The sequence below is a fragment of the Castor canadensis genome, chromosome 7 (genome assembly GCF_047511655.1).
Source record: "Castor canadensis chromosome 7, mCasCan1.hap1v2, whole genome shotgun sequence".
NCBI classification, from domain to species: domain Eukaryota; kingdom Metazoa; phylum Chordata; class Mammalia; order Rodentia; family Castoridae; genus Castor; species Castor canadensis.
The window spans coordinates 62,492,785-62,517,150 of NC_133392.1; the positions used below are offsets into that span (position 1 = coordinate 62,492,785).

At 48.5% G+C, this 24,366-nt stretch overlaps 1 protein-coding gene across 3 annotated transcripts; it reads right to left on the reverse strand.

Moving 5' to 3' along the window:
* Positions 1 to 1,904: 1,904 nt before the first annotated feature.
* Positions 1,905 to 21,907, reverse strand: Dnajb12 (DnaJ heat shock protein family (Hsp40) member B12). 3 transcript variants are annotated; one of them, XM_074079096.1, is made up of 9 exons: positions 21,692 to 21,907; positions 12,701 to 12,881; positions 11,378 to 11,523; positions 8,907 to 9,092; positions 8,710 to 8,789; positions 7,598 to 7,707; positions 5,609 to 5,781; positions 4,844 to 4,941; positions 1,905 to 3,752 (listed from the first exon to the last, which is right to left on the reverse strand). In XM_074079096.1, the coding sequence occupies exons 1-9, from the start codon at positions 21,822 to 21,824 to the stop codon at positions 3,723 to 3,725; spliced, it is 1,137 nt and encodes a 378-aa protein (XP_073935197.1). In that variant the 5' UTR covers positions 21,825 to 21,907; the 3' UTR covers positions 1,905 to 3,722. The 3 variants fall into 3 exon arrangements, with proteins under 3 accessions (XP_073935197.1, XP_073935196.1, XP_020017893.2); XM_074079095.1 differs by having other exon boundaries at positions 4,796 to 4,941; positions 21,692 to 21,903; XM_020162304.2 differs by having other exon boundaries at positions 4,790 to 4,941; positions 21,692 to 21,903.
* Positions 21,908 to 24,366: the final 2,459 nt, after the last annotated feature.

Consider the following 24,366-nt stretch of genomic DNA (forward strand, 5'->3'; position numbering starts at 1 on the left):
GACTCAGGGTCTCTTATTAATTCCTGGTGAAGTTCTCTGTCCAAGGCCACTTGGGTGTGACTGGCTTCTGTGCTCCCCACCTCCAGGCCTCTGCTCACACGGCTGGTAGCCCTTTTACGCAGAGCCCTTGCTGACATACACTGAGGTCTCTGAGTCTTCTGTCTCCTGGGGTCTGCTCCCCTCCCCCAGTATCTCCTCAAAGGCACTGTTGTTTTAGTGCTTAGAACAGCACTCGACACCCAGTGTCACTTAATCCTGGTCGACAGGATAAATAACACTTGGAAGAGCTTACTGTTTTATATAAGACAGCTTTTCCTTCACAACCACCTCCTGAGGTGGGTGTTTTTACTCCCATTTTGCAGATGAGAACACTGAAGCAGTGGGAGGTTCAGTGACGTGCCCAAAGGCAACCAGCCAGTAAATGGCTGAACCAGGATTAAGCCCAAGGAAGCTGGACACTGACAACAGACCTGCTATGCTGCCTTCTGGGGATGACGCCAGCTGAGGGGTGATCTTGCATACAGCAGATGAACACCTTTGTCATTGCTGGGAGACACCTGCTTGAATGGGCAGCTCATCCTCAGACTGTCCCACTCTACTTTGTGTGGTCTTTTCAGCCTTGCCACCCTTCTGGCTCAGGTCCCCCACTCAGTCTCCACTCTCCTTAGAAGAGTGGGTTTGGTCACCTGAGCACAGTAAGTTTGGGTTCAGTATTTGCAGAATGGTCACTTTGCTACAGAGACCTCAGAAATGTTCAGCTTTATCTCCTTGGGGTCACCTTCCTTCCCCAAACCTGTCTCCTGCTCTAGGAAATGGACTGACTGGTGTCACTTGATGTGTGAGGTCTGGTAGGGATTCTGAGTTGCTCCAGAACTGATACTGTCTCCTTGGCCCTGTGTGCACCTCCCCTAGTTGGCCAGGTGACTGTCAGGTGAGGGTCAGGCCAGGTGCTGCTCAGCTCTGGGAACAGCTCCTTCCCAACCTAAGCAGTGTGGGACAGGCAATAAAGCAGCCAGCAAGTCCCAGGAGCCTGGATGGACTGACAGTGGGTGGGGCATACTTGTCAAAGCCTCCTTTTTGCTGCAGTGTGTCCCACCCCTTCTGGCTCATGAGCTGTGCAGTGAGGGCAGGGGAGGTGGAGTGGGTGCATGGGGGGGGCGGGCACCTGGCAACGCCTCTGCCTACTGCAGCTAACAAGTGGCAGCTTGCAGACAAGGGCAGGCTGCGGTGACCCCGGCTGGGGCAGCCAATGAGCTCCCGGCTGTGGTGGCACCACCGGGCAGCCCGCCTGTCTTTGGCTGGTGCAGCAGCGGGAGGGGCTTGGGCCCGCCAGTCAGGGCTGCTGGCCCTGTCTCTGGGAGGCCCAGGCAGATCTGCTGCTCATTCACTGGTGTCCCTAGGGCTGCCTCAGTTTTAAGTTTTCCCATCTCTTGGGGAGAAGGGTGGCTGTGGGAGCACCAGGGAGGATGGCTGGGAAGACAGTGTGACCAGAAACTCGGGGAATTTTCCTCATGCCCTGGATCTGGAGTGGTCCCGGGCCCCAGGATGAGAGGGAGGTTCTGGGTGTGTTTTGCTCAGCCTTGCAGTAGACCAGGTGTGGAGAGAGGGCAGTGGGGTCATGGGCCAGACACCCACTCCAACCTGGAGTCAGGGATCCCAGATCCTGCACCCCAGTGGTCACCAGAGCCCTATACCTTTTGTTTGGAGTGGGAATGGCCTTTGTGACTGTTCCCTTGGCCTGGAACAGCATTTGTGACTGTCAGCCTGGGCTGGGGTGAGGCTTGAGAGTCAGCCTTGTCACTAAGAACACCTGCAGTATGGGCTGAACAGTGTTAGTAGCAAAAGGTCTTCGGCATGCCCTCTTCCCCCAGTTGCCTTGCTCAATGCAGACCCACCACGGTCAATCACATAATAAACACATATTTATAGATGTACAATTTCAGAATTCTAATTCAAGAAATACAGCTTTTCAGGGGATCCCTTAGGATCTATGTTCTTATTGCACATGACTCAGTTCGTCTAGGGACAGCTACCAAGACTGGACAGTCCAGGTGGTGGGACAGAGTACCAGAGCTACTACAGGTGGGGTACTCTGGCCTGTGTCTAACTCTTATGATCTCTCTGGACCCAGGTAGCCACTTCACTGCAGGGTCCAACTTTGTTTAAAAACCGGATTTGACATTTTTTTACCAAACTTCCTTTCCCAGCAAGAATCCTGTTTGTTGGGGACTTAAAAAAAAAAAAAGAGCAAAGAGAAACTCTGGGAGGAGTTACCACCTTGTGGCTGGCAACTTGGGGAAGTAAGGCTTTGGAAGACAGTGGGTGCAATGCCACACCCACTGCCACAGGAACAATCAGGAAAAACGGCAATTCCGAAAGGCCCAGTATAAACGTGGGACTAAATAAAGCCTCTTTCCTTCCCTTGACAGCAACCGCTGTTTAGTGAGAAAGTCATTGGGAGGGAGGATAAGAAAGCCATTCTGCTGTATCCTTCATCCAATGAGTAAGAGGCCTGGTGGAGTTACATCCATGAGGGTGAGAAGGCAGAAGTGCCCATGGGCACTGACTTTTCTTCACAAGTTAGCTACTGCCCTGGGGTCCTGGGCTGACTCTTGGAGGAAAAGCATTCTAGAGTTCTTGGTGCACGACTTAGGAAAAACCAGAGATAAGGATGGAGCTGTGCCCTTTGCACCTATAAGGCAAAAATTCACTTAGGGAACTGGGTGGAGAAGTGGAGAGATGGAACCCATCCTTTTTCATAGCCCCAGGCTGTGGGCAGGAGGCTGGCTGGAGGGCTCCTGGACTCCAGAGTGAAGCCCACTTTGAGCTGGCCAAGGAGGAGGCAGCTTGAGCGGGTGGCCTCACCCCAGCAGCCCCTGCTTGGGGTCTCTACTGTGGCTCAATACTGACCTGGTACCTGTCCCCAGGAGTACCTTTCTTCCCCTCAGTCTCCTTCTCTCCAACTTAATCATAAACCTGGTGACATTCAGAAGTTTTCTATAGCTTATACCACCATGATTACTGCTGCCATTGAAAACAGGCTGGGGCTGGGGATGGGAGTGGGGGACACATTAAAAGTATATGACCCAACTTTCCTTATATCATCAGTTATGGCTAATGTCTAGCTTTTGAAGGACCAGGCTGCCTTCCCCAAACAAGCCTTATCTTCTAAAACACAAAAGAAATCAGCTGAACAACTTAACCCAATCCCTGCATAGTTTAAAAAGTAGAATATATATATATATATGTCTATATATATATATCTTTATATATGCCTATTTACATATAAATAGATATATATATACATACGCACACATCTGTAAGTTACATTCTGTGGAGAGTTCTTTCCTCCTCTCTATCCTTGGCCAATGCCTCTGCCTTGCTTCTTCTGTGAGGTGACTGGTGGTGGCTCCTGGGAGGGAGGGGAGGCAGTTGGATGCCTCCTCCCCCAGCCCTTCCCACAGACATTTGCTGCAAGTTTTACATTCTACTTTTGTTGCCATGGTTTCCGTATCCTAGGAGGGAGAGATGCAGAGCCTCTGCCAGCCCTGGGAGGGAAGGAAGCAGCCCTGTGGCAGGTTTTCTGTCTGTCCTAAGAGCTTCTGCATTTACTGGGTGAGAGAGAGGGCAGTTGTGCGGCATTCGGCCTCAATTCCATTTTAATTTTTTTCTGTGTATGTCTTTCCTTAAATATATAGTCCATCACCTTGGCTCAGTTCGTGTCACCAAAAATTCTCCAGGGATTTCATAGTCTGGGGAAGAGAGTGTAGCAGTTAGCTGGGCAGTTACGGTCTGTACCTTGAACATAGCCACACAAACAAGCAGCTACCATGTGCTGTGCCCTGCCCCACTCAATTCCTCTGCTGTCTGCTGCTCTCCTCTGCACGATCAGTAAACAGCCTCAGAGTAGATCTGCAGCTGGCTCTGTGCCAGGGACACAGGCAAAGTAGGGGTGGGCAGGGCAGCAATACAGAGAAGAACTTCTCTTGGCTCTGCCCACAATCCTCTGGACTTGGTCCAGGCTGTCAGCTCTGGGGCACTGGGAATAGGTCCCACTACCCACACACAGGACAGAGGAGGTGGGGAGCCTACTGCCAGCAACTTTCATTTTTCCCCACTCTTTCTGTGTGCTGAGTGGCTGCCTTTGACCCTGAACTCATGACCTTCTGTTCCCTTCCTCAGACCACAGACAAGATGCCTGGGTGGGGCCGGATGCCTGTGGCTTCCAGGCTGCCAGGTGCAGCAGCACTGGAGAGAGGGCCTCAGATCCCCCAGAGTAGGGAGTGGTCAGAGCACACAGGCCTCTCCTGCTTGCTGTCGGGCTGCCCATTTAGTTTTTACTATTTCTTCCTGCCTGGAAGGATGGAGGAAGGGGAGGGCTCTTGGCCTACCCGCTCCCACAGAGTGTATATGTGGGTTGTCCTGCTTGGGCCCAGTAATTTTTGGTGGCACAGGTAATAGTCAGCTGTGCTTGGGAAAAGGCCGTGGTGACTTAATGGCTAGAATGGACCAAGGAGCCAAAAGTGGTCCTCGGCAACAGTTTTGGGCTCCCACTCTGTCTGGCTCTTGGGCAGGAAAGAAGGGAGTCAGAGAAGGGAACAGGGTGGATGACTAGAGGTCTGTAACAGACCTCAGTTTCAGAGCTGTCCCCATCTCTGCACTATGTGAAGGTTGGAATTTCAGGCTGGGAATAAGAGTCTTTCACCAGCTTCTTCCCTCCCTCCCTCTGTTTCATGACCAAGGCCAAAGCTGCCAAGAGTTACAGGGTAGAGGCAGCCCTGGCTCATACTTGGACCTGGGTGGTGTGGCTGGCCCAGGACTATCCATGCAGGGAGGCCTGCACCTCTGACAGCCGACTGCAGCTTGGGGTGCCCATCTTCTGTGCTCTATGATACATGTCTGTGTCGCCAAAGTAGCGGGCCCGGTACAGCAAACCTTCTTCTGCAAAGCAATGGAGCAGGGTCAGTATACCCAGTACCTCATGAAGCCTGCAGGGAGGCCTGCCTAGGCTTGTGGACGCAGGAGGAGAAGGAAGTCTGGTACAGGCTCAGGAGCTTGCACAGAGTAGGCCTCTTGTAAGGGAAGACACCATAGAAGCGAGAACTATAGTTCTCCCTTGATAATTTTTTTTTTTTTTTCAGCACTGGGGTTTGAACTCAGGGCTTCATACTTGTTAGATAGGTCCTCTACCACTTGAGCCACTCCATCAGCCCTTAGTTCTCCCTTGGGAGAGGGATAATAGAGATCCTTTTCTATAGAAGGTGGGTGAGTAAGGCAGTCAAGGTGAGAACCGTCACCCTGGTCAGACCTCCTCAGGATCCCACTGACAGATTCATGTGCACAATCAATAGGTGGCCAGAGATCTCTAATCCATCTGTACACACACTCACCCTTGGCAGCCAAAGCAATAGGCTGATTTAGTAATCTATGAGAACCTGGAGGAAACTACTAGGGGGCTCTAGGAGTGGAATCCAGGAGGTGGTTTGGCCCAGGACAGTGCCAGGTGTTGGCCCACAAGCACTGGGTGAGTAGAACTCATTGTAGAGCTTTGTTCCCAGTCACCCCACTCTCCCAACTATTACCAACACACACACACACACACACTTACTTTGCTGCTTTTCCTTCCAGCAGTTGTTTCGGAGGTTGGCTATATAATCGTCTTCCACATTCCGTTCAACTGTTTTGAGGCTGGAGCCTGTGTACTCCTCAGAGAAGGTGTCTGCCACATAATAGACGACGCTCAGGTGGTCAGTGACTCGCCTGTGGATGTGACCCACCGACCTGGCCAGAATATACCAGAAACAAAGTGGGTCCAGGCCCAGGGAAGCTGGAGGGGTGATGGCCCCGTGGCAGGAGGTGCCACACAGACCACAGGAATGGCTGGTTCCCTCCCACACTGAAGCAGGAACTTATATACCCCTCCAAATGAAGGTCTGCACAAAGGCAGTGTCCTGCTGCACAAATAGGCCAGGCTGTGGCAAGCCCTTCCTCTAGCTCTTTGCTTATCGCACTGTTAATGTAGGAGCCTATGGAGGGAAGCCCCTTCTGAGGAAAGGCCCTAGTTTGGGAAGCTAGGGTCCCGAAAGGGAGCATGGGCTCTGTTTCCCCTGTCTCCATCCCTACACCCAGCTCCTAAGTCCACTGATGCCAAGGGCCTGCCTGCCTCTCTAGGAGCTCCAGGTCTAGAGTTAAGAACCTTAGGGACAAAATGACAGGGTTGGGGGTGTGACTTAATGGCAGAACATCTGTTTAGCTTGCATGAGGCCCTGGGTTCAATCCCTGGCACTATAAACAAAACAAAACAAAACAAAAGCAAATAAAAATGACAGGAAGGACTCCAAGGAGTTGTACTCTTTCAGCAATCTAAGGCTCTGCAAGCAGCAGGAAGAGTTTTAGTGCTCCAGGGAGGACAGTCCCTGTCTACCTGCAGCTGCCTCTCATCTCTCTAGCTGCAGGGAAAGGGGTTGGCACCTGGCCACAGAGAGCCTGAGCCAGCTCTTGTAGGGCCAACTCTGCCACCTGCTGGTTGAGAAGTAGTCTGTTGGGCCCTCAGTCAGGAGCAGAGCGCTTCGACCAACAGAAGCTGGGTGCCCACGACAGATCGGATACTGTGCCAGGAGCTGGAAATGTTAGGGGGCTGACAGCTTAGAGAGCTAACTAAATCGCTCAAGTTCACTACTGGCAATTGAGACCAAGTATTCATTCAACAAATATTGTTGAGAATTTCTAATGAGCCAGACAATTTATATGTATTACTCACTAATTTTTACAAGCAGGTGGATATTCTTATTCACATTTTATAGATGAGGAAACCAAAGTTGCATACGTTGTCTAGGGTTACAGCTTCTAAGTGGAGAAGCTGAGGTTTAAAGCCACCCTTGCTCTGTCTGACTCTAGAGTCTTGTTCTTTCCATGATCTCAGGGTCCTAACTGGATTTTAAGAGTAGAGGGCATTTTAGGGTCAGGAGATAACATGGGGGAGCGGAGGGAATCATGAAGCCTCTGAAATCATATGTGTGTGTGTGTGTGTGTGTGTGTGTGTGCATTGTCCCAGGGAAGTGGACTGAGCTTCCAATGCACTTTCTAGTGGGGCAGTGTTCCTAAAAAAAATGAAGATGCTGCTGGGGATGTGGCTCAAGTAATGTAGTGGGGAGTGCAAGACCCTGGGTTAAATCTCCAATACTGCAAAACAGACAAGCAAAACCTACAAGCATTAAGAGAAAAATGTTGATTTGAGTCCTGATGTGACCTCTTGGTCTGTGTTCTTAAGGAAGTTAAAAATTAAGAGACTCAGCTCAACAGTAACAGTATTATTTTCTTGATTCTAAGTCAGCAAGTCAAGTTTCTTGCTTATTTTTCCTCTCTCTCTTCTCTTTCTTTTTTGTACTGCTGAAGAATCAAACCCAGGGCCTTGCACATACTATGCAAGTAGCTCTACCACTAAGCTATCCTACCACCCAACCTTCTAAGCCAGCTTTCTGCATTATGACTGAGCACTGGCTAGATCAGGTAGGGAAGGAAGGCCCCTAATAGGGGCTGAGAAGCCAGAGCCCCTGGCTGCCCATTGCCCTGGCCTGGTCCTGGTGCAGGTACTCACGGTCTTGGGCTCAGACTGTAGGGTGGACTGGAGACCATGAGTTGGCTGAGAGCGGACACAAGGATCAGGATGAGGATGGGCATCAGTTGGACAAATACCCCTAGCCCGCCCTAGAGGGAAGAGCCAACCATCATTCAGCTGGCCATGAACCACCAGCTCCTCTAGCACAATGGAGCCTGGGTGGCCATGACACACACCCTCCTTTTCCCTCCCAAACATTCCCAAGTACAGAAGCTTTGCTACTTGCCAGCTTTCCCATATGAAAACAAAGCAACTGGTGGAGGAAGCAAGGTATATGCTTTTACATGTGAGGGAACATGAACAAATCAGCAAGACTGGCTGCGCCCAGGAGAAAGGGAGAGGCAGGGCTGGCGTAAGATTCTCACCATACGCAGGTTTTCGAATTTTGAACCATACAAAAATTACCAATTAAAGGATTGGGGATGGAGCTCAGTGAGAGAGCTTGCCTAGCATGTGTGAGGCCCTGGGTCTAATCCCTAGAACCACAAAACAACAACAAAACACTTAGGAATAATTAAAATTAATAAATTCACTGTGTGATAATTTGCGATTTTTTTTTTCAAATGAATAAATAAACATTGTCAGAGCAAAAGGAGACCCTTTGCTTGCCAGAGTTTTAAATGCTCTGCAATATTTTAATTTTAGCCAGCTGGTTGTTTATTGATTTGTAGCATACAAAATGTATTTGGAGTATTGTCTAGTTATAGTTTTTGCAGACATTTTAAGAGTGCTGAAAAGCACTTATTTTGGTATCCTTTCCCTTTCCCTCATGAAGTTTAACTCTCCATTGCTTGGAAAATGTCACTTCAGCCTTAGGAACCAATGGGCCATATGAAAGCTATTCATACTCAAAACTAGGTGGAGAAGTTTCTGCATTACAGTCCCCAACAGAAGCCATCAAATCGCCAAGTCTGTGGCTCCCTCTGGTGTCACTCAACAGAATGGCATGGGTGTAGGGGAAGATGGGTCCTGACTCAGAGTTGTGGGGACACTGCGGGGTCCCAGAATGGGCAGTGTGGAATGTGACTCCCTCCTCCAGGCCCCGCACCCTGAGGTGGGCCTGATCCCCTCCCCTGCTCTCCCCCACTCACGTCACCCTGGTTCTCCCTGCGGTCCTGCCTTTGCTGGTAAGTGTAGCGCATGCGGCCATTGCTGTAGACGTGGACGTTACCTGAGGGTCAGAGGGAATGAATTAGGGGCTGGGACTCCTGGGAAAAGGACAGGATGGCATCCAACACCCCACCATCACCCCCTGGGAGACCTGGCTGTGGGGAAAGCTGGGACTTACTAGAAGGAAAGCCACCACCAAAGAACATGTTGAAGAGGTCTTCAGGGGAGATGTCCGCCTCAAATCCTCGGTGGAAGTCCCCATGCCCATGGCCGTGCCGGGCTGCCTGGCTTTTATCGTCACCAAACTGGTCATACTGCTTCCTTTTCTCAGGGTTGCTGAGTACTGCATAGGCTGTGCCAATGGCTGGAAGGGATGGAGAGGTCAGGCCTGAGGAGGCTGGGTGCAGGTGGGTCCCCAAGCAGCCAGCTGCTTGCTTCGTCAGGCCTCAGATGGTGCTTCAGGGAGCAAGAATCCCTGGGGCCAGTGGGAAGTTGTCTGTCCGGCATGTGTAGGGAGGAGTCATACAGGAAGACCCTTAGGCAAGTCTGGGAAGTCTAGGAAGCCTGGGCTGTATAGAGGCTCCTGTTCTCCTCAAGTCGCTAGTTGAACATTTTTTGTGTCAACACACAGAAAAATGCCTCCTAAGGGGCATTATCTCAGTCACTCCTAACAGCGACCCTGTCTCCAATTTACCAGCATGAAAACTGAAGCTCACAGAAGTGAAGTGACTTGTCCAGGTTACACAGCAGAGATTACAGAGGCAAGAATCAAACCCAGGTATGTCTTTTTTTTTTTTTTTTTTGGGACAGGATCTTGCTATGTAGCCCAGGCTGGCCTTGAGCTCACATTCCTGCCTCAAGCCTCCTGAGTGCTGGGATTATAGAGGTGAGCTAACACCTTTGACTCAATCTATGTCTTGCTTTAATTTTTTTTTTTTTGCTGGGACTGGGTTTGAACTCAGGGCTTTGTACTTGCAAAGCAGGAACTCCACTGCTTGAGCCACACTTCCAGTCCATTTTGCTCTAGTTATTTTGGAGATGGAATCTTGTGAACTATTTGCCCAGGCTGGTCTCAAACCTTGATCCTTCAGATCTCAACCTCCCAAGTAGCTAGGATTATAGGCGTGAGCCACTTGTGTCCAGTATTACTTCAAGTTTTCTTGCTAACATTATAGAATCTACCAAAATCCCCTCTCCTTATTCTTCTCTCTTGAGGTATCCAAGGAGATGGGGGTCATATAATCTTAAAGTCATAATGTAACCCACACAGATACATGAGATCCTCGTTGCAAACTGGAAAGCAACCCAGGCACCAGTGGCTCACTCCTGCAATCCTAGCTACGTGGGAGGCTGAAATCAGGAGGATGGTGGTTCAGGGCCAGACTGAGCAAACGGTACTTGAAAATCCATCTTCAAAGTAATCAGAGCAAAAGTAGACTGGATGTGTGGCTCAAGCAGTAGAGTGCCTGCTTTGAAGCACGAAGCCCTGAGTTCAAACCCCAGGTCCACCAAAAAGCAAAAACAAAAACAAACCTGGAAAGCAGCAGGGACTGCTGAGAATGGACAGATTCTGGTTAAGACTCCGGCCAGGGTGAATCCCTTTCTTCCTGGGGTCTAGGCCCCAGTTGCTGGTTCCTACTTGGCCCTGGGGTTTCCTCAGCAGATCCCCTACAGTCTCTAGCTCTAGGCCCTCTCCAGCTTCCTGCTCCTTCTCAAGTGCTCCCTTGATCATGGCAGAGGCCCAAGGACAGATGGCAGCCCCTGGGAAGGAGATCAGAATCCTCTTTCTTCTCCCGTCTGATAAGGCCCCCATAGCAGATCTGGCCTCTCAGTCCAGGTGCACAGACTGTTGGTCATTTGCTTCCTAACTCTCATTCTCCTTCTCCCTCTTGGGGAGGCCCCTTGGATATGGTGCACCAGGCCTTGGGGTGCTCTGCCACAAGTTTCCCACTGGGCTAGGATCCTGGCCTCAGTACTGCACAGCATCGCACCCAGGCCAGGTGGGGCTTCTCACCATGCTATCCCATACAGGACACAAGGTAGGAATGAGAGAATAGGTATTTGGGAAATGAGACAATGCAGTGCCCAGCAGCACAGGGCTGGCACAGAGTCAGTACACGTGTGCCTGATAGGTTAAATTAAAATTTAAATGATTAAAGATAGCTTATACTTTTGGCTAGCAGTGACATACCCACTCCAAAAATCAATGGGTCCCAAGTTCAGAGAGACTGCCATGCCCCCTACTATAGGCCCAACGTGTGTGTGTTAGGGGAGCTGGCTGTGGCTGCTGGTACTGAGGAAAGCCTTGAACTGGGGCTGCCTTGCCCTTCAGCATAGGAAGAGGGGTGACCATAATGGTAACCTGCTTCTGCCCCAAGTTCTGTCTCACTTTGGAGAAGCTACTAGAACACACTCACCTCAGTCCCCCCTTTCTGCAACCCTAGGAAATGAAGAAAGGGAGGCAGGAGTGGCACCATTTGAGCTCAACAGACTCCATGTGGTTAGAAATGCTAAGACTTTCTCAGGAAGCTCTCCTGAACCTGTGGAATTGGGCTTCTGCCTCCTACTTCCTGGGAAAGCTGTCTTGGCCCTGTGTTCCAAGACAGGAGACAAAAACATCAAAATGCCAGGATACCAGGACTGGCTCACCTTTGAAAGCTTCAGTGGCACCAGGCGCGTGGTTCTTGTCTGGGTGGAATTTGAGGGCCAATTTGCGGTAGGCCTTCTTCAAGTCCTCATCTGAGGCACCTCTGTTTACCCCCAGGATCTCGTAGTAATCTTTGCATTGCTTAACCCTGCAGGGAGAGGGAGAACATGGTAGGTGGTGCCTATTGGGCCCAGAGCTGTGCAGTGAGGTGTGTAAGGACAGGCAGCACGGGGCACACAGCTCTGAGTAGGGATGGGGGGACCAGCAGGGCATGGTTGAAAACTACTCTGGGTCATCTGTCTGACTTCAGGGATGAGGAAACCACAGTGAGCTCCACTGGGCTGGAGAGCTGGGCAGGGCTCACTGGAAACACCAAAAATACATTTAGGATTTAAGAGGCGTAGGTGCCGTCTGGCCAGGTCAACATCCATTTCCCAAATAGCTGCCTCACTGGAGGCAGCCCTGGAAGGACTATCAATGTGTATCATTCAAGGGCAGGTATGCTCTGTACTCTTTCCTGGCAACTTGAGTCTTCAGTGGGTGACATAAGGGCCAGGAGTGGCAGGTGTCTGTTTCCCAAAGCACAGGGTCTTAAAGAAATCCTGAAAGAAATCCAGGTTCTTCTCAATCAATTCTTCCTTTCTGGGTCCCTGGAGGCCCCCTGGTTCTTGGCCTTCTCTAGGCCTTTCAACCCCTCATGTGTCAGTTTCTACCACCTACAACCGTAGGTGTTTCAACACTTGTCTGATTAAACCCATGCCTGGTTTTGGCAAAGTAACTCACGCTTGGTCACACATGGGCTGGCTCCTCCCCCCAGTCTTAAGGCTTGCCAGGAGGTATGAGCATGACCTGAGAGGGATCTCTGAGGCCAGCTGGTGGGCAGAGATTAGGGCTGGGAGAGTCTAGTACTGAGAAACCTTGGCAGCTTAACTCTGCCTCCTGTCTCCACTCTGCTCCCACACGCTCTGATCTGAAAAGGTCTTTGTTGGAAGGAAGTGGGGTACAGGCTGGGGGGGGTGAGACCACGCTGCACCCCTGGTCTGAGAACACAGCTGAGAGAGGCCTTGGGCCACTGGCCAAGGGGGGCTGCAGCGTCCATGTTTTCAGTCTCTGCTATGGAGTAAGGGTATCTTAGTGGGTTGCAGACAGAGGGGCCCTGGTTCCCACTGTATTTCGGGGCCTTGCGGTAAATAAGGCTGGACCTCTTCCATCCTCCATGATGTTCCCAGGCCCCCTCTGGGCCATGGGCAGATGCAAGGGAAGCTGTGCTGTAGGAAACTGTCCTTGGACCTCCCTGGGACCCGAAGGCTCACCCAGCGCTCTACCTTTTCACAGCCGCCACCTGCTCTGCAGTGTAGCCTTTGGTGCTCTCTCCTCCTCCAGCCTCACCGTTGGCCGAGGGGGCATCAGTCCCACCTGCTTTCCTGTGGGTCGTGTGGGCTGCGTCTGTGGGTTGGGGTTGGTCACTGGTAGTCTGTGGTTTCTGGTCGAGGGACTCGATCAGAGCTGTGCAAGGTAAGGAAACCATTGAGGCGCCTACTCAGTGAGGCTGCCTGCCTCTGCTGGGGAGTTCAGGCCCCCTGCACCTCCATTTGCTGCCCTTTCCAGCAAAGCCGCTCCCTCCTTCCTTACTTTTGGTCCCTGTGGGACAGTCACTTGCTCTTTTAGGAGCCACAGTCCTCAGAAATAGAGAGATCATATTTTTTACATCAATGATACTAATTTTATTAACAAAATCAACCCTAAATCACATAATTCATGGATCTGAAGTAACTGTCTTATTTTTCAGATATTCTGCCTATATCCTTTCTTAATACATGTAAGCAGAATTTTGCTATTTTGATAAGTCTTCAAAAATCACACTCAGGTTATTAGTAAACCCTGTAGCAATCATTTAGAGCTCACTTAATTCTACTTTGTTATTTCTTTCAAAATATTTGTTTGGTTTCATGATGCTCTTTTTTCTCGTGTGAATCCATTTTTTCTACTGAAACCATTCAGTAGAATGTATTTTCTTCCTGCACTACACCACGTTTTGAATATCTAAACTATTCAGTCCTTGTGTTGTTTTTTATCATTGGTCTTTAAAATGCTTTAATATTATTAGTAGAAAACTAATACTAAGTTGACAATACATTGTTACTTTTAACGTTTCCTAGTTCTTTAAAAAAAACTATGCTGTTTAATATATTATTAGCATAATAAGTCAGAGTTATCAACTGTTCAATGTTCCTAGTTGAGGTTTAATGGTCTCATTTCTTTTTAGTTCAAGACAGGAAATGTTTTCTTTTTTTTTTTCTTGCTAGTATGGTAAAAAACACAAAATTTACCATTTTAACTCTTTTTAAGCCTACAGTCATACTAACAGGGATAGGTCACTTTTATTTATTTTATTTTTTGCAGTGCTGGGGATTGAATCTGAGGCCTCATGCATGTTGGGCAAGCTCTCCATCACTGAGTCATACTCCTAGCCCTTCCTCAGATTCTTCTAAAAATCCAAAGCAATCTGTTCAACAGACATCCTCTGTTGAGGCCAAGATAGCAGTCTTCTGCAGTGGGACACTACTTAGCATCCCCCTGATTCAGTGGTACTGGTCAGGAAGGTCAATCCTGGAGGCCTTTGCTTAGCTATGAAAAGGAACGGGGGAAATAAGTTTGTCATAAAGGGCCAGGAATGGTGTGAGACTAAGGAAAAATACCTGCTGTGCTCACTTCTATTGTTATAGTTTTTAAACATTTGCCATGTCAAACATCCAATGTTTGGGGTCTATATGCAACACTCACTGTCACCAGAAGTCAGGCTCATGGTTATTTAAATCCAAGTCCTTGGTTCCTGGCGACTCAGGGTGGAGAGGCCCAAATCCCTGGTAAGCGTCCCTTGTGCCCATTTATTCCACACACAAAACTAGTTCTGAGAAACTGCCAGTCACGCCAGGCCACAGTGCCCTCAGTAGTAAATCTCAAAATTGTTGACAGGCTGCTGGGAAACCAGGCACCTGCACCCGTCAGTCCCCAGGATGCCTGTGTATTGAGGAAGGATGGCAGCAAAGTCCAGACCAGGGCCCCATGGCCAGCTTTCTCTCCAGGTGCCAAGGCGCTCATGACACCGTCATGGGTACGAGATAACCTCCACGCCACATACCTACTAGCCCTCGGCCTCAGGGCAGAGCAGGGCTCACTGGGAATAGCACTGGGGCTCAGGTGGACCACTGTGCCAAGCCACTGCTGCCTCATGACAGTGAATCCAGGCCAACTCACTGAGCCTGCAGTTGGGCAATTCCAACATGAACTGACAGCACAGCTTGTGCTGAATGTGGAGGGAGGGCTGTGGGGCAGACCCTGAGAAGGCACTCAGAGGAGCAACAGTAATAACCAGTTCTTTTTTGATAGTATTGGGATTTGAACTCCAGGCCTTGTGCCTGTTACACAGGCACTCTACCACTTGAAATGACAGGTATGTATCACCACACCCACATATTGGTTGAGATGGAGTCTTGCTGTCTTTTTGCCTGGGCTGGCCTTGATCCTCCTGATCTCTGCCTCCCAAGTAGCTAGGATTATAGGTTTGAGCTACCATGCTGGGCCCTTCTTTTTCATTTTGAGACAGGGTCTTGCTATGGGATTATAGGAATACGCCTCCATGCCCAGCAAGTAACAGACATTTCTATTACTGAGTTTTAGCACTGTGTGTCAGGCAGACATGTCACAATGCTGTACAGGTATTAGCTCACTTAATTGTCACAACAGCCTCAGTGGGTAGGTTGTATTATCTACCACCACCCCACTATAGGAAGAAGGTGCTGCGGCAGATTGTTTGCCTAGGGCTGCATAGTTAGTTAAGTACTAAAGGTGCATTTGAATCCCAGGGTGTCCAATTCCAGGTCCCTGCTCTTAACTCTGCTGCTATCCCTGATTACATGTGTCTGATGATGGGAGAGCCCTTGCTAGCAAAGTCACTCCATGGCTAGTGGAGACAATAAATCCACAAAGTTCCAGATTCAATGCACAGCTCTGTCACTTAACCTCAGTTTCCTCATGATGGTGGTGTGAGATGAAATGTGTGCAAGCGCGTGGTGCAGTGGCTGAGATAAGAGTCAGGCCAACTCTTATGACAGAAGTCAAGTCTCAGCGCTCAGATGCCAGGCATCAGGAAATGGAAAAAGAAGGAACAGAGGGAGGAGCTTATTTTCTGGTTTCCTGGGTCTTTTAAAGAAGTTGCTTATTTTGTTTTTTTCTGGAAGTTTCTAGTGGTTCAGACTGAACTTGATATATCCTAAGGGCAACATTACCAGTCATCCATTGTCAAACTACATAGGAACATTGGCCAGGAGATGGGATGAACTCTCTCCAGTACCTCTCAGGCAAAATTCTGCAAGTTTTTTAAGGTAGTTATGTGGGGTCAGCCACTTTAATTTCCCTACACTACAGACAGAGTCCAGAGGGGAATGGATGTGCTCTGGGTCACACAGAAGGTTCCTTCTTGAGTTGGAAATTAAAGATTTTTGGTTGCTGGTTTCTCTCCTGTGGCCTAGATACCCCCTGCCAGGTCCATGGGCTGTGACAACCTCACACTGAGTCACGATTATATTCCTCATGACATAATGGCTGATAGGCAATGATACAAAAGAGGCAACACAGCAGTTTAATGTTACCCATGGCTCTGCCCCTTCCTAGTAACTCAGCCGGGTGTGGAGGCTGAGGTAGGAGGATCACGTGAGCCCAGGAGTTTAATGCCAGTCTGGGCAACACAGTGAGACCCTGTTTCTTCAAACAACATAGTGACCCTGTCTCTTCAGAAATAAAAATTTAAAATGTTAAAAAAAAAAGTGAGAAATCAGAGGAAGAGAACAAAGCTGGGTGGGAGAGATGGCAGTTGAGGTGGAGGCAGGAGGAATTCTATAGCCACAGCTGCCAGAATTGCCCCTCCTCAATCCAAGACCGGAGAGCCAGACTGCCTGGCTGCTTCAGATAGGCTCTGTCTCTTGCTAGCAGGGTCATCTTGGATACGTTTACTTAGCTTCTCTAGGCAAAACTGTACCTCCCTCCTGAGGTTCAAAGAATGAGTAAGGACATGTCTGGCAAATACTAAGAGTTACTTGTTACTTCACTTTTGTTACTAGGCAATTAGCAGAGTTTCCAGATCTAGGTACCTGTGGTGATGAATGTGAGTCAAGGAAAGGGAGGTCAGAGTGGAGAAAGAGCCTTGGACTAGAGACAGTTCTGGTTTCAGCTCTGTACCCTTGTACTGTTACCTAATTCCTCAGTGATGACATGATCCCTGCTCTCACAGGGCTGCTCTGAGGGGCAAATAAGATTCAGTAAGAGCAAGTGAATGGAAATGTTGAGTACCCAGTGGGAATCATGAAGGTTGACCGACTTAAATGGGCGACCCAACTCTGGAAGTTGTTAGCACTAGAATTATCTCTTACACGTGGGCCCTGAATACCAAAACCTCTTAGTACTCTCAGTAACCAATTCTCCCCTCTGTGGGATGACCTTCTCAACTTAGCCTGGACACCAGTCAGCCATTTCATAGAACCTCAGGCAGCCTGAGCTGCAAGGACCCTAAGAGATCACCCAGGCCAACCCTCTCTCCGTATGCTAGGGAAACTGAGGCCTACAGACATTCGCATAGGCTCCCTGGAAAACTTGATACCTTCTATCATTTTTGCTGAGCCTTGGGCAAAGCCAACACCTACCAGGCAGCAAGGTGCTGAATAGAAACTCCCAGAAGAGTACTGGCTCCATCACCCCTGCTCTGTGACCTCCCAGATTACAGCTGAGCTACCGCTTCATAATGCAACTGTCTAGCCCCTGGTTCCTCGTTGTCCCACCTCCTACATCTGGAGTTTCAAGTCCCCTTTTTCTTTTTCTTTTTTTCTTTTATTATTCATATGTGCACACAAGGCTTGGGTCATTTCTCCCCCCTGCCCCCACCCCCTCCCTTACCACCCACTCCACCCCCTTCCTCTCCCCCACCCCCTCAATACCCAGCAGAAACTATTTTGCCCATAATTCTAATTTTGTTGTAGAGAGAGTATAAGTAATAATAGGAAGGAACAAGGGTTTTTGCTGGTTGAGATAAGGATAACTATACAGGGCATTGACTCTCATTGATTTCCTGTGCGTGGGTGTTACCTTCTAGGTTAATTCTTTTTGATCTAACCTTTTCTCTAGTTCCTGGTCCCCTTTTCCTATTGGCCTCAGTTGCTTTTAAGGTATCTGCTTTAGTTTCTCTGCGTTAAGGGCAACAAATGCTATCTAGTTTTTTAGGTGTCTTACCTATCCTCACCCCTCCCTTGTGTGCTCTCGCTTTTATCATGTGCTCAAAGTCCAATCTCCTTGTTGTGTTTGCCCTTGATCTAATGTCCACATATGAGGGAGAATATACGATTTTTGGTCTTTTGGGCCAGGCTAACCTCACTCAGAATGATCTCCAATTCCATCCATTTACCAGCGAATGATAACATTTCGTTCTTCTTCATGGCTGCATAAAATTCCATTGTATATAGATACCACATTTTCTTAATCCATTCATCAGTGGTGGGGTATCTTGGCTGTTGCCATAACTTAGCTATTGTGAATAGTGCTGCAATAAACATGGGTGTGCAGGTGCCTCTGGAGTAACCTGTGTCAGACCCTTTTTCATTGACAAGACCATGAGGTCCCTCAACCTCTGAAGGTTGCTTTGAGTTTCTCCTCACTCGACCCCTTTTTCTGTCCTTCCACTTCTCCAAGAACAGCCTCCATGCATGATCTCGATCCTTTGCCTTCTATTTCTCAACTTGTCCTTTTTTCATGTGGCTCTGCAGCATCTGACAGCACAGCTCACCACCTCCTTGACACACCTCTCCATGGCTACTCGGGGCCTCTCCTGGGACTGCCTCTTCCCTGTTGTTGCTCCACCTTTTCTGTTGCTTTCTTTGCCTTTGCCCACTGGCTAAGGGCAGATGTGGCCCACAGCTGTGCCTGAAGCAATTGTTTCTCCATGTTCCACCCTTTCCCACAGTGACCTAGCTATGCCCAACTCCAAAGAGCTCCATAAAACTGGTGATACCAGACTTTCTTCTGGAACCTGGAGCTTTCTCCTGAGCTCTAAGCTGACAACTCCCCCAGAATATCCCAGTGATCCTTCCCCACTCTGCCCACCTCTTGCTATCCCTATTCTTCTGCTTAGTTCTTCCCTATCACACAGGTTTTGATTCCCATTCCCTGTACCCCATCTAATTCTCCTCAACATCACACAAAAGCTTGGTGCCTCCTCTCCCATGACCTTATCTTATCTATATGGCTTTGTCTCATAACTTCTAACCTACTGAAGGCCGTTGTCGCCCACCTAGCTTTTTGCCTTGAATCTCTCCTTGCTCTCGTTAACCCTTCAAGTTATCCTCTCTTTTTCTTCTTCTTCTTTTTTTTTCTGGACAGGATTTTACTATGTAACCCAGAAGGGCCTCAAATTTGAGATCCTCTTGCCTCCACCTCCTAAGTGCTAGAATTACAGGTATGTACAATCAAGGCCTGTCTCATTCTGTTTTAAGAACAGTACCTTATCCTTTTTTTTTTTTTTTTTTTGGCAGGTAGTACTGGGGTTTGAATTTAGGGCCTTAAACTTGCTAGTCAAGCATTCTCCCACTTGAGCCACACCTCCAGCTCCTTATCTTATTCTTGTCATCAAAAACTTCAGTGGCTGGGCTGGGGGTGTAGCTCAGTGGTAGAACACTTGCCAAGTGTGAAGTCCTGAATTGGATCCCCAGTAGTGCCTCCCTCCAAAAACCAAAGCTATAGTGCTTGTGATTTAATGTCCAGGAAATTGTCCTCCACATCCTCCCTACCCCCAGCATTCCTCTCCCTGCCACCTGACTGTGAACCTATAGATGGCAGGGACTGGATTTTTCATGACCATCCTTAAGGTCTCAGCCTCTAACACTGTGCTAAAGTTTTGTTAAATCACAGTTATCTTCTGCCTCTCAATACTGTGTTTTGAAAGTTTGCCACTTTGAGTGAGGGAATGCATTTTGCCAATCCTGCTATATCACTTCGCACCAAGTACAGGACTTAGCAAACTGAACAAAACAAAACTGGTCCTCAACAAAAATTCATTACATTGAATAAGCATGTGAAATGAACTCAAAGCCAAAGCATCCAATGTAGCCAACCACCTAATATTTTTAAATAAAGTTTCCCTGGCTCAGGCCTAAACTAGCTCCAAGTCCTTGTTGGCTCAGTGCACAACTGAGGTTGGTGCAAAGTTATGCAGATGAAGCATATACCCTTTCCAGAGGAGCAAAAATATGACAAATATCCAGCAGGTGACTCTTGTGCCTGAGTTAAATTCTAGTGCCTGGGCCCCAGGGAGGACACCCATCCAGGCTCCTGAACTGGCACAGGAGGCCTACTGCCATGCCCCACAGACCCTGTTGGCACCATCCTTTCCTGGCTGCCTGCTCCTGAGCCCCGCAGCATCAGTTAGAAAGAATTCTGGCAGATGGAGGCCCCATACCAACCATGCTTCCCACTTGTAGCGTAAGTTATTTCAAGGGAAGCTCCTTGAGCAGGTTACCTCAGGAGTTCTGGCAAATACAGACTTAAACCCTCTCCAAGAAAAGGCAAACAGACCAAAGATCAACCTGCAATCAGGAGGGAGGAAAGTTCAGGCATCCAGGCCACCTATTCTGCCAGCATCTCCCTTTCTCTTTTTCATAACACGGGCAGAAAGGTATGACTGCTGCTTTTTAATTTCATTTCATTCTTTTAATAAACTTTTATGGAGTGACAGACTTTCCAATACTACCTGTGTAATCTTGGGCAAGTCTCTTATCACTTTCTCATCTATTGAACAGAGATAATGATCTTGCTCTGCCTCCCTGGCAGCAAGATTGAATGACAAAATGCATGCAAAAGGGTTTTCTACACTGAAAAACCCTATGGCTATTTCTTTCTTTTTTTTTTTTTTAAAGACATGGTCTCATTATGTAGCCCAGGCTGGCCTCAAACTCAAGATCCTTGTGGCTCGATCTCTGTTTTTTTTTTTTATTTGTTTATTCATATGTGCATACATTGTTTGAGCTGTTTCTCCCCCCCACCTCCCCACCCCCTCCATCTCCCCCCTACCCCCCTGCCTCATCCTCTTGAATGATGGAATTACAGGCGTGTGCCACCACGTCTGGCTGGGTATTCTTATTTATGTGATCTGCACTAACTCCCTAATCTTCCAGATTAAGAAACCCAAGATCAGAAAGGTCACATGGTAGCAGTCATGAGACCTGGGTCTTCTAGTTCTGAAAGCCTGTTATAAGCCAATCTATTAAGTCTACCAAGTGGTAGGCACAGGTAACCCTATGCCTTTCTTCTTTCTAGTTTGTATTAAGAAAAACTTCTTTGGGCTGAAGGAGTGGCTCAAGTGGTAGAGCACCAGCCTAGAAGGCCCGAGGTCCTGAGTTCAAACCCAACTACCGCAAAACAACAAAACAAAAACAAAAGTTTGAAAACTCAAAAGGGGACTCCTGGGTAAAGCGAGGTGATGAGTAGTAGAGACAACCTCTTTCCCTCCCTGGTTCGGCAGCCTTCAGTCCCAGGCCACCCAGCAGCTAGGTGCTTAGCAGCCTCGGAAGTCCGTGGCTGGCCCCTGACGAAGGCCTATTGGGGCGAAGGTGGGGCGGGAGGTGGCTGAGGCTAGGATCCGCATGTGATCGGCGGTGAAGAGGCCGCCGGAGGGCGTAAGGAACCGGGTCTCAGGCCAGGCCGTGCGAGGTGGGGAAAGGGCACTAACAAGGCCGGCTCTAGTGTCGGGAGGGTGGTCTCTCTCTGGGCCTGGTCTGGTGACGTACGAGTGAGTGAAGATACGCAGGTGCCTTTCCAGGGCACTTGGTCGGAAATGTCTCCCACTCATCGATTCATTCTCCCCCTTAGTAGAGTTCCGTTTATTTTCCTGAACTGTAATAGTCCCCAGGCCAGCAACTGGCCCTGGGCCACCGAACGGCCTCTTGGGAAAAGTAGTTCGATTTCGCTTCCAGGTGAGTTCCCTTCGCTCACACAGCCTGTCAGTGCGTCTCATTCTTGGAGACCTCACATCCCATAGGGTTCCGCAAGCACTCCAAAAACGGATGTACAGACCGCCCAGGTCTTCAGGTATTCAGCACCTCGCAGAGGCGCGCGAGCCTAAGACTACATCTCCCAGCAGCCACCGCAAGTCCCAGTGCGCAGGCGTAGCCGCGCCCTGCCACCCCTCCCCCCCCAACTGCTCCCGTCGGTCCGTTCCCATATTCCCCCCATCAGTTCTAACGTCCCCCTCTGTCTCTCCGGTACCTCACACTCACCGCGAACTCGCGGCGTCGGGTATAGCCGCTGCGCCTTCTCTAGGAAGCGGAGCGCTCGGTCGGGCTGGTTGCTCTGGATGGCCTTGAGGGCGATGCTGATACAGCGCTCGGCTTCATCCTTGTTGGATTCCATGGCGGAACCAGAGCGCGGAACCAGGGAGGGGGAGGCCGGGCGGGCGAAGGGCTGCGCCAGTAGCCGGCGCGTCGTGGGGCAGGTCGGCGCGGAATGATGACATAAACCCTCCGCCCCTCCTTTCCCTAGATTGAGTGAGAGTTGGGTAAGGGCGGAAGCGATACCGTATGTCTTCTAAGAAAGGGACGTTTGGTTTAGGTGTTAATGGTGCATGCTAGTAGTCTAGAGTCTAAGGTTATGTTCCGGAGGTCTTAAAGTTGAGTACGCTTGCACGTTTTTGGTAGTAACTATGTGTTCGAGACTAAAGCAATTTATTTCTTCATTGAATAGATTGTTCACTGAGTACCCATTATTTGTCAGGTACGGTTATATGATGGGGATATAGTGGTGTATAAAACAAAGCCCTTGCCTTCATGGGGCTTATATTATAGAGTGTGTGTGTGTGTGTGTGTGTGTGTGTGTGTGTGTGTGTGTGTGTGTGACATTTAGTAAACAAAACATTCAGATTGTGATAAACACTGAAGGAAATAATGAAAAATAACAGAGATAGAAAGTGGGAGGTGCTCTTTAAAATAGCTTGACAAAATAAATCTATCGGAAGCTTCTTTTAACAGGCACCTGAATTCAGGAGAGAGAGGTAGATGTGACTGTCTGGAGGAAGGTGGCGATCCAAGTAAAACAGCAAATGCAAAGGCTCGGAAATAAAGATTTTTGTGGTGAAGGAGAAAACACTATAGGGAGCATGAAGGAGTCCACTACAGAGAAGATCCAGTTCTTTATGGATTACCACTCCACTAACAGCAATCTCGTTAAGGTTACGAATGACTTCCACGTTGCCAAATCCATTGATACATTTTCAGTCCTTATAGTACTTGACCTTTCATAGGATTTGGCAAGAGGGTTCTATAATAAACAAAATGAAAATTAGGAAGCTACTATTATAATCCAGGTGAGATATGAGTGATGGCGGAGGTGGTGAGTAGTCAAGTTCTGAATATATTTTGAAGACACAAACAAAACGGTTTCGGGTGATGCAATGGATGGATTTGGGGTGTGAGAGAAAGAGCAGACTCAATGATAATTCCAAGGTTTTTGGTCTGAGTAAGTGGGAAAACAATTTCCGTGTGCTAAAATCGGGGAAACGAGAAAGACTATGACAGCAACAGTTTGTTAAAAGGAATATTAACTATTCGATTTCAGGCATGTTAATTTGTGATGTAGATTAGGACGTTCTGCATGTGTAGGGTTTTGGAAGAAGTTGGAGAGCTGAGGGTGTAGCTCAGTGGGAGAAGCATGTTCTTAGCATGCACAAAGCTCTGGGTTTGATCCCTAGCACCATCAAACAAACAAACCCAAGAAGTTGGAGCTATAAATATGATTTTGGAAATTACCGTTGTGCATATATAAATGGTATTTAAAGCTGTGGCACTAGATGCACTGCAGAAGTGAATACAGCCAGAGAAGAGTAGAAGCTGACTGCTGAGCCCAGCAGTCCCCCAATTCTTAGAAGCCTGGAGGCAGAGCAGACTCCATGAAAACAGAGTGTGAAGAAGTGGCTTTATGAGTGAGTAAGAAAATGAATGATCTCAGAAGCCAGATGAAATAATAGGTTTGAAGGGGGAGAGGGGAGCCAAGCAGTATGAGAATGAGAAATGACCAATGGATTTGACAATGTGGAGGGCCCTGGTGACCTTAACACAATTGGTTTTAGGGATTGATAGGGGGAATCCTGACAGGAAATGGATGTAAGAGGGTAAAGGCAGGAAGAAGTGGGTTGGTAGTGGAGAGAAATATGGGTTCCCTTGGAGTTCTTTTTGTTGTTTTAAGGCAGGGTAATTTATAGAATTTTGTGGTAGGAATTATTTAATTAGATAAAAATGTGATAATGAAAGTAAAAGAGGAAATAAGAGTAGGCAGAGGAGGCGGGATCTGGGGGTCTAAGGAAGGCATTGATTTTTAGGAGGGAAGGCAAGGTGAGTGGGCACACTGCAGGCTGGCTGGTAGGTATGGAAGTGAGGAAGGAGGACATTTTCTTCACATAACTGCGCTTTCTCAGAGCATTAAGGCCAGGGCTTGCCATTGTTTCCTTCCCAACACAAACCCTTATGACTCCTGGTAATGAAATCAGCCCTTCCTTCACACTTAAAATAAGGTTAAGATCTCCACAGGTTGATAAGCAGTTTCTAATGTGTTAATGGATTAAAACTAGGGCCCTTTTCAAATAGCCTTTCTGAGGTTTGTTGACCTAGGGCTTCATTGTCCACCTTCCCCTCTCTTGCTAAGTATGGGGCTGCTTCCTCTCTCATTGTAATGGGGCCTCTCTTCTGCTGACCACAAGCAGCTTCAGTTTGTGAAGAAGGTATTCATGTGGAAAAGAAAGAGTAGCTTTCTTTTCCTGGATTGCAATTGTTCAGCTACTGCCTGGTGAACCCTCTCTCCTCTTTGCCTGCAATGCATATAAAACACAAAATACTTAAATTCTGAATCTACAGTCAATTCTGGTTTAGTTAGCAAGATCTGGATTGGTAATCTGGAGAGATGA

What these genes read in the sequence shown, in the direction of transcription:
- Dnajb12 (XM_074079096.1), bottom strand. Translation starts at nt 21,824, where the DNA reads ATGGAATCCAACAAGGATGAAGCCGAGCGCTGTATCAGCATCGCCCTC. An exon ending in CAGGTGGCGGCTGTGAAAAG is followed by an intron (nt 11,524 to 12,700) that starts GTAGAGCGCTGG and finishes CTCTCCCTGCAG; the next exon opens with GGTTAAGCAATGCAAAGATT. An exon ending in TACAGTCTGAGCCCAAGACC is followed by an intron (nt 5,782 to 7,597) that starts GTGAGTACCTGC and finishes TATTCTGGCCAG; the next exon opens with GTCGGTGGGTCACATCCACA.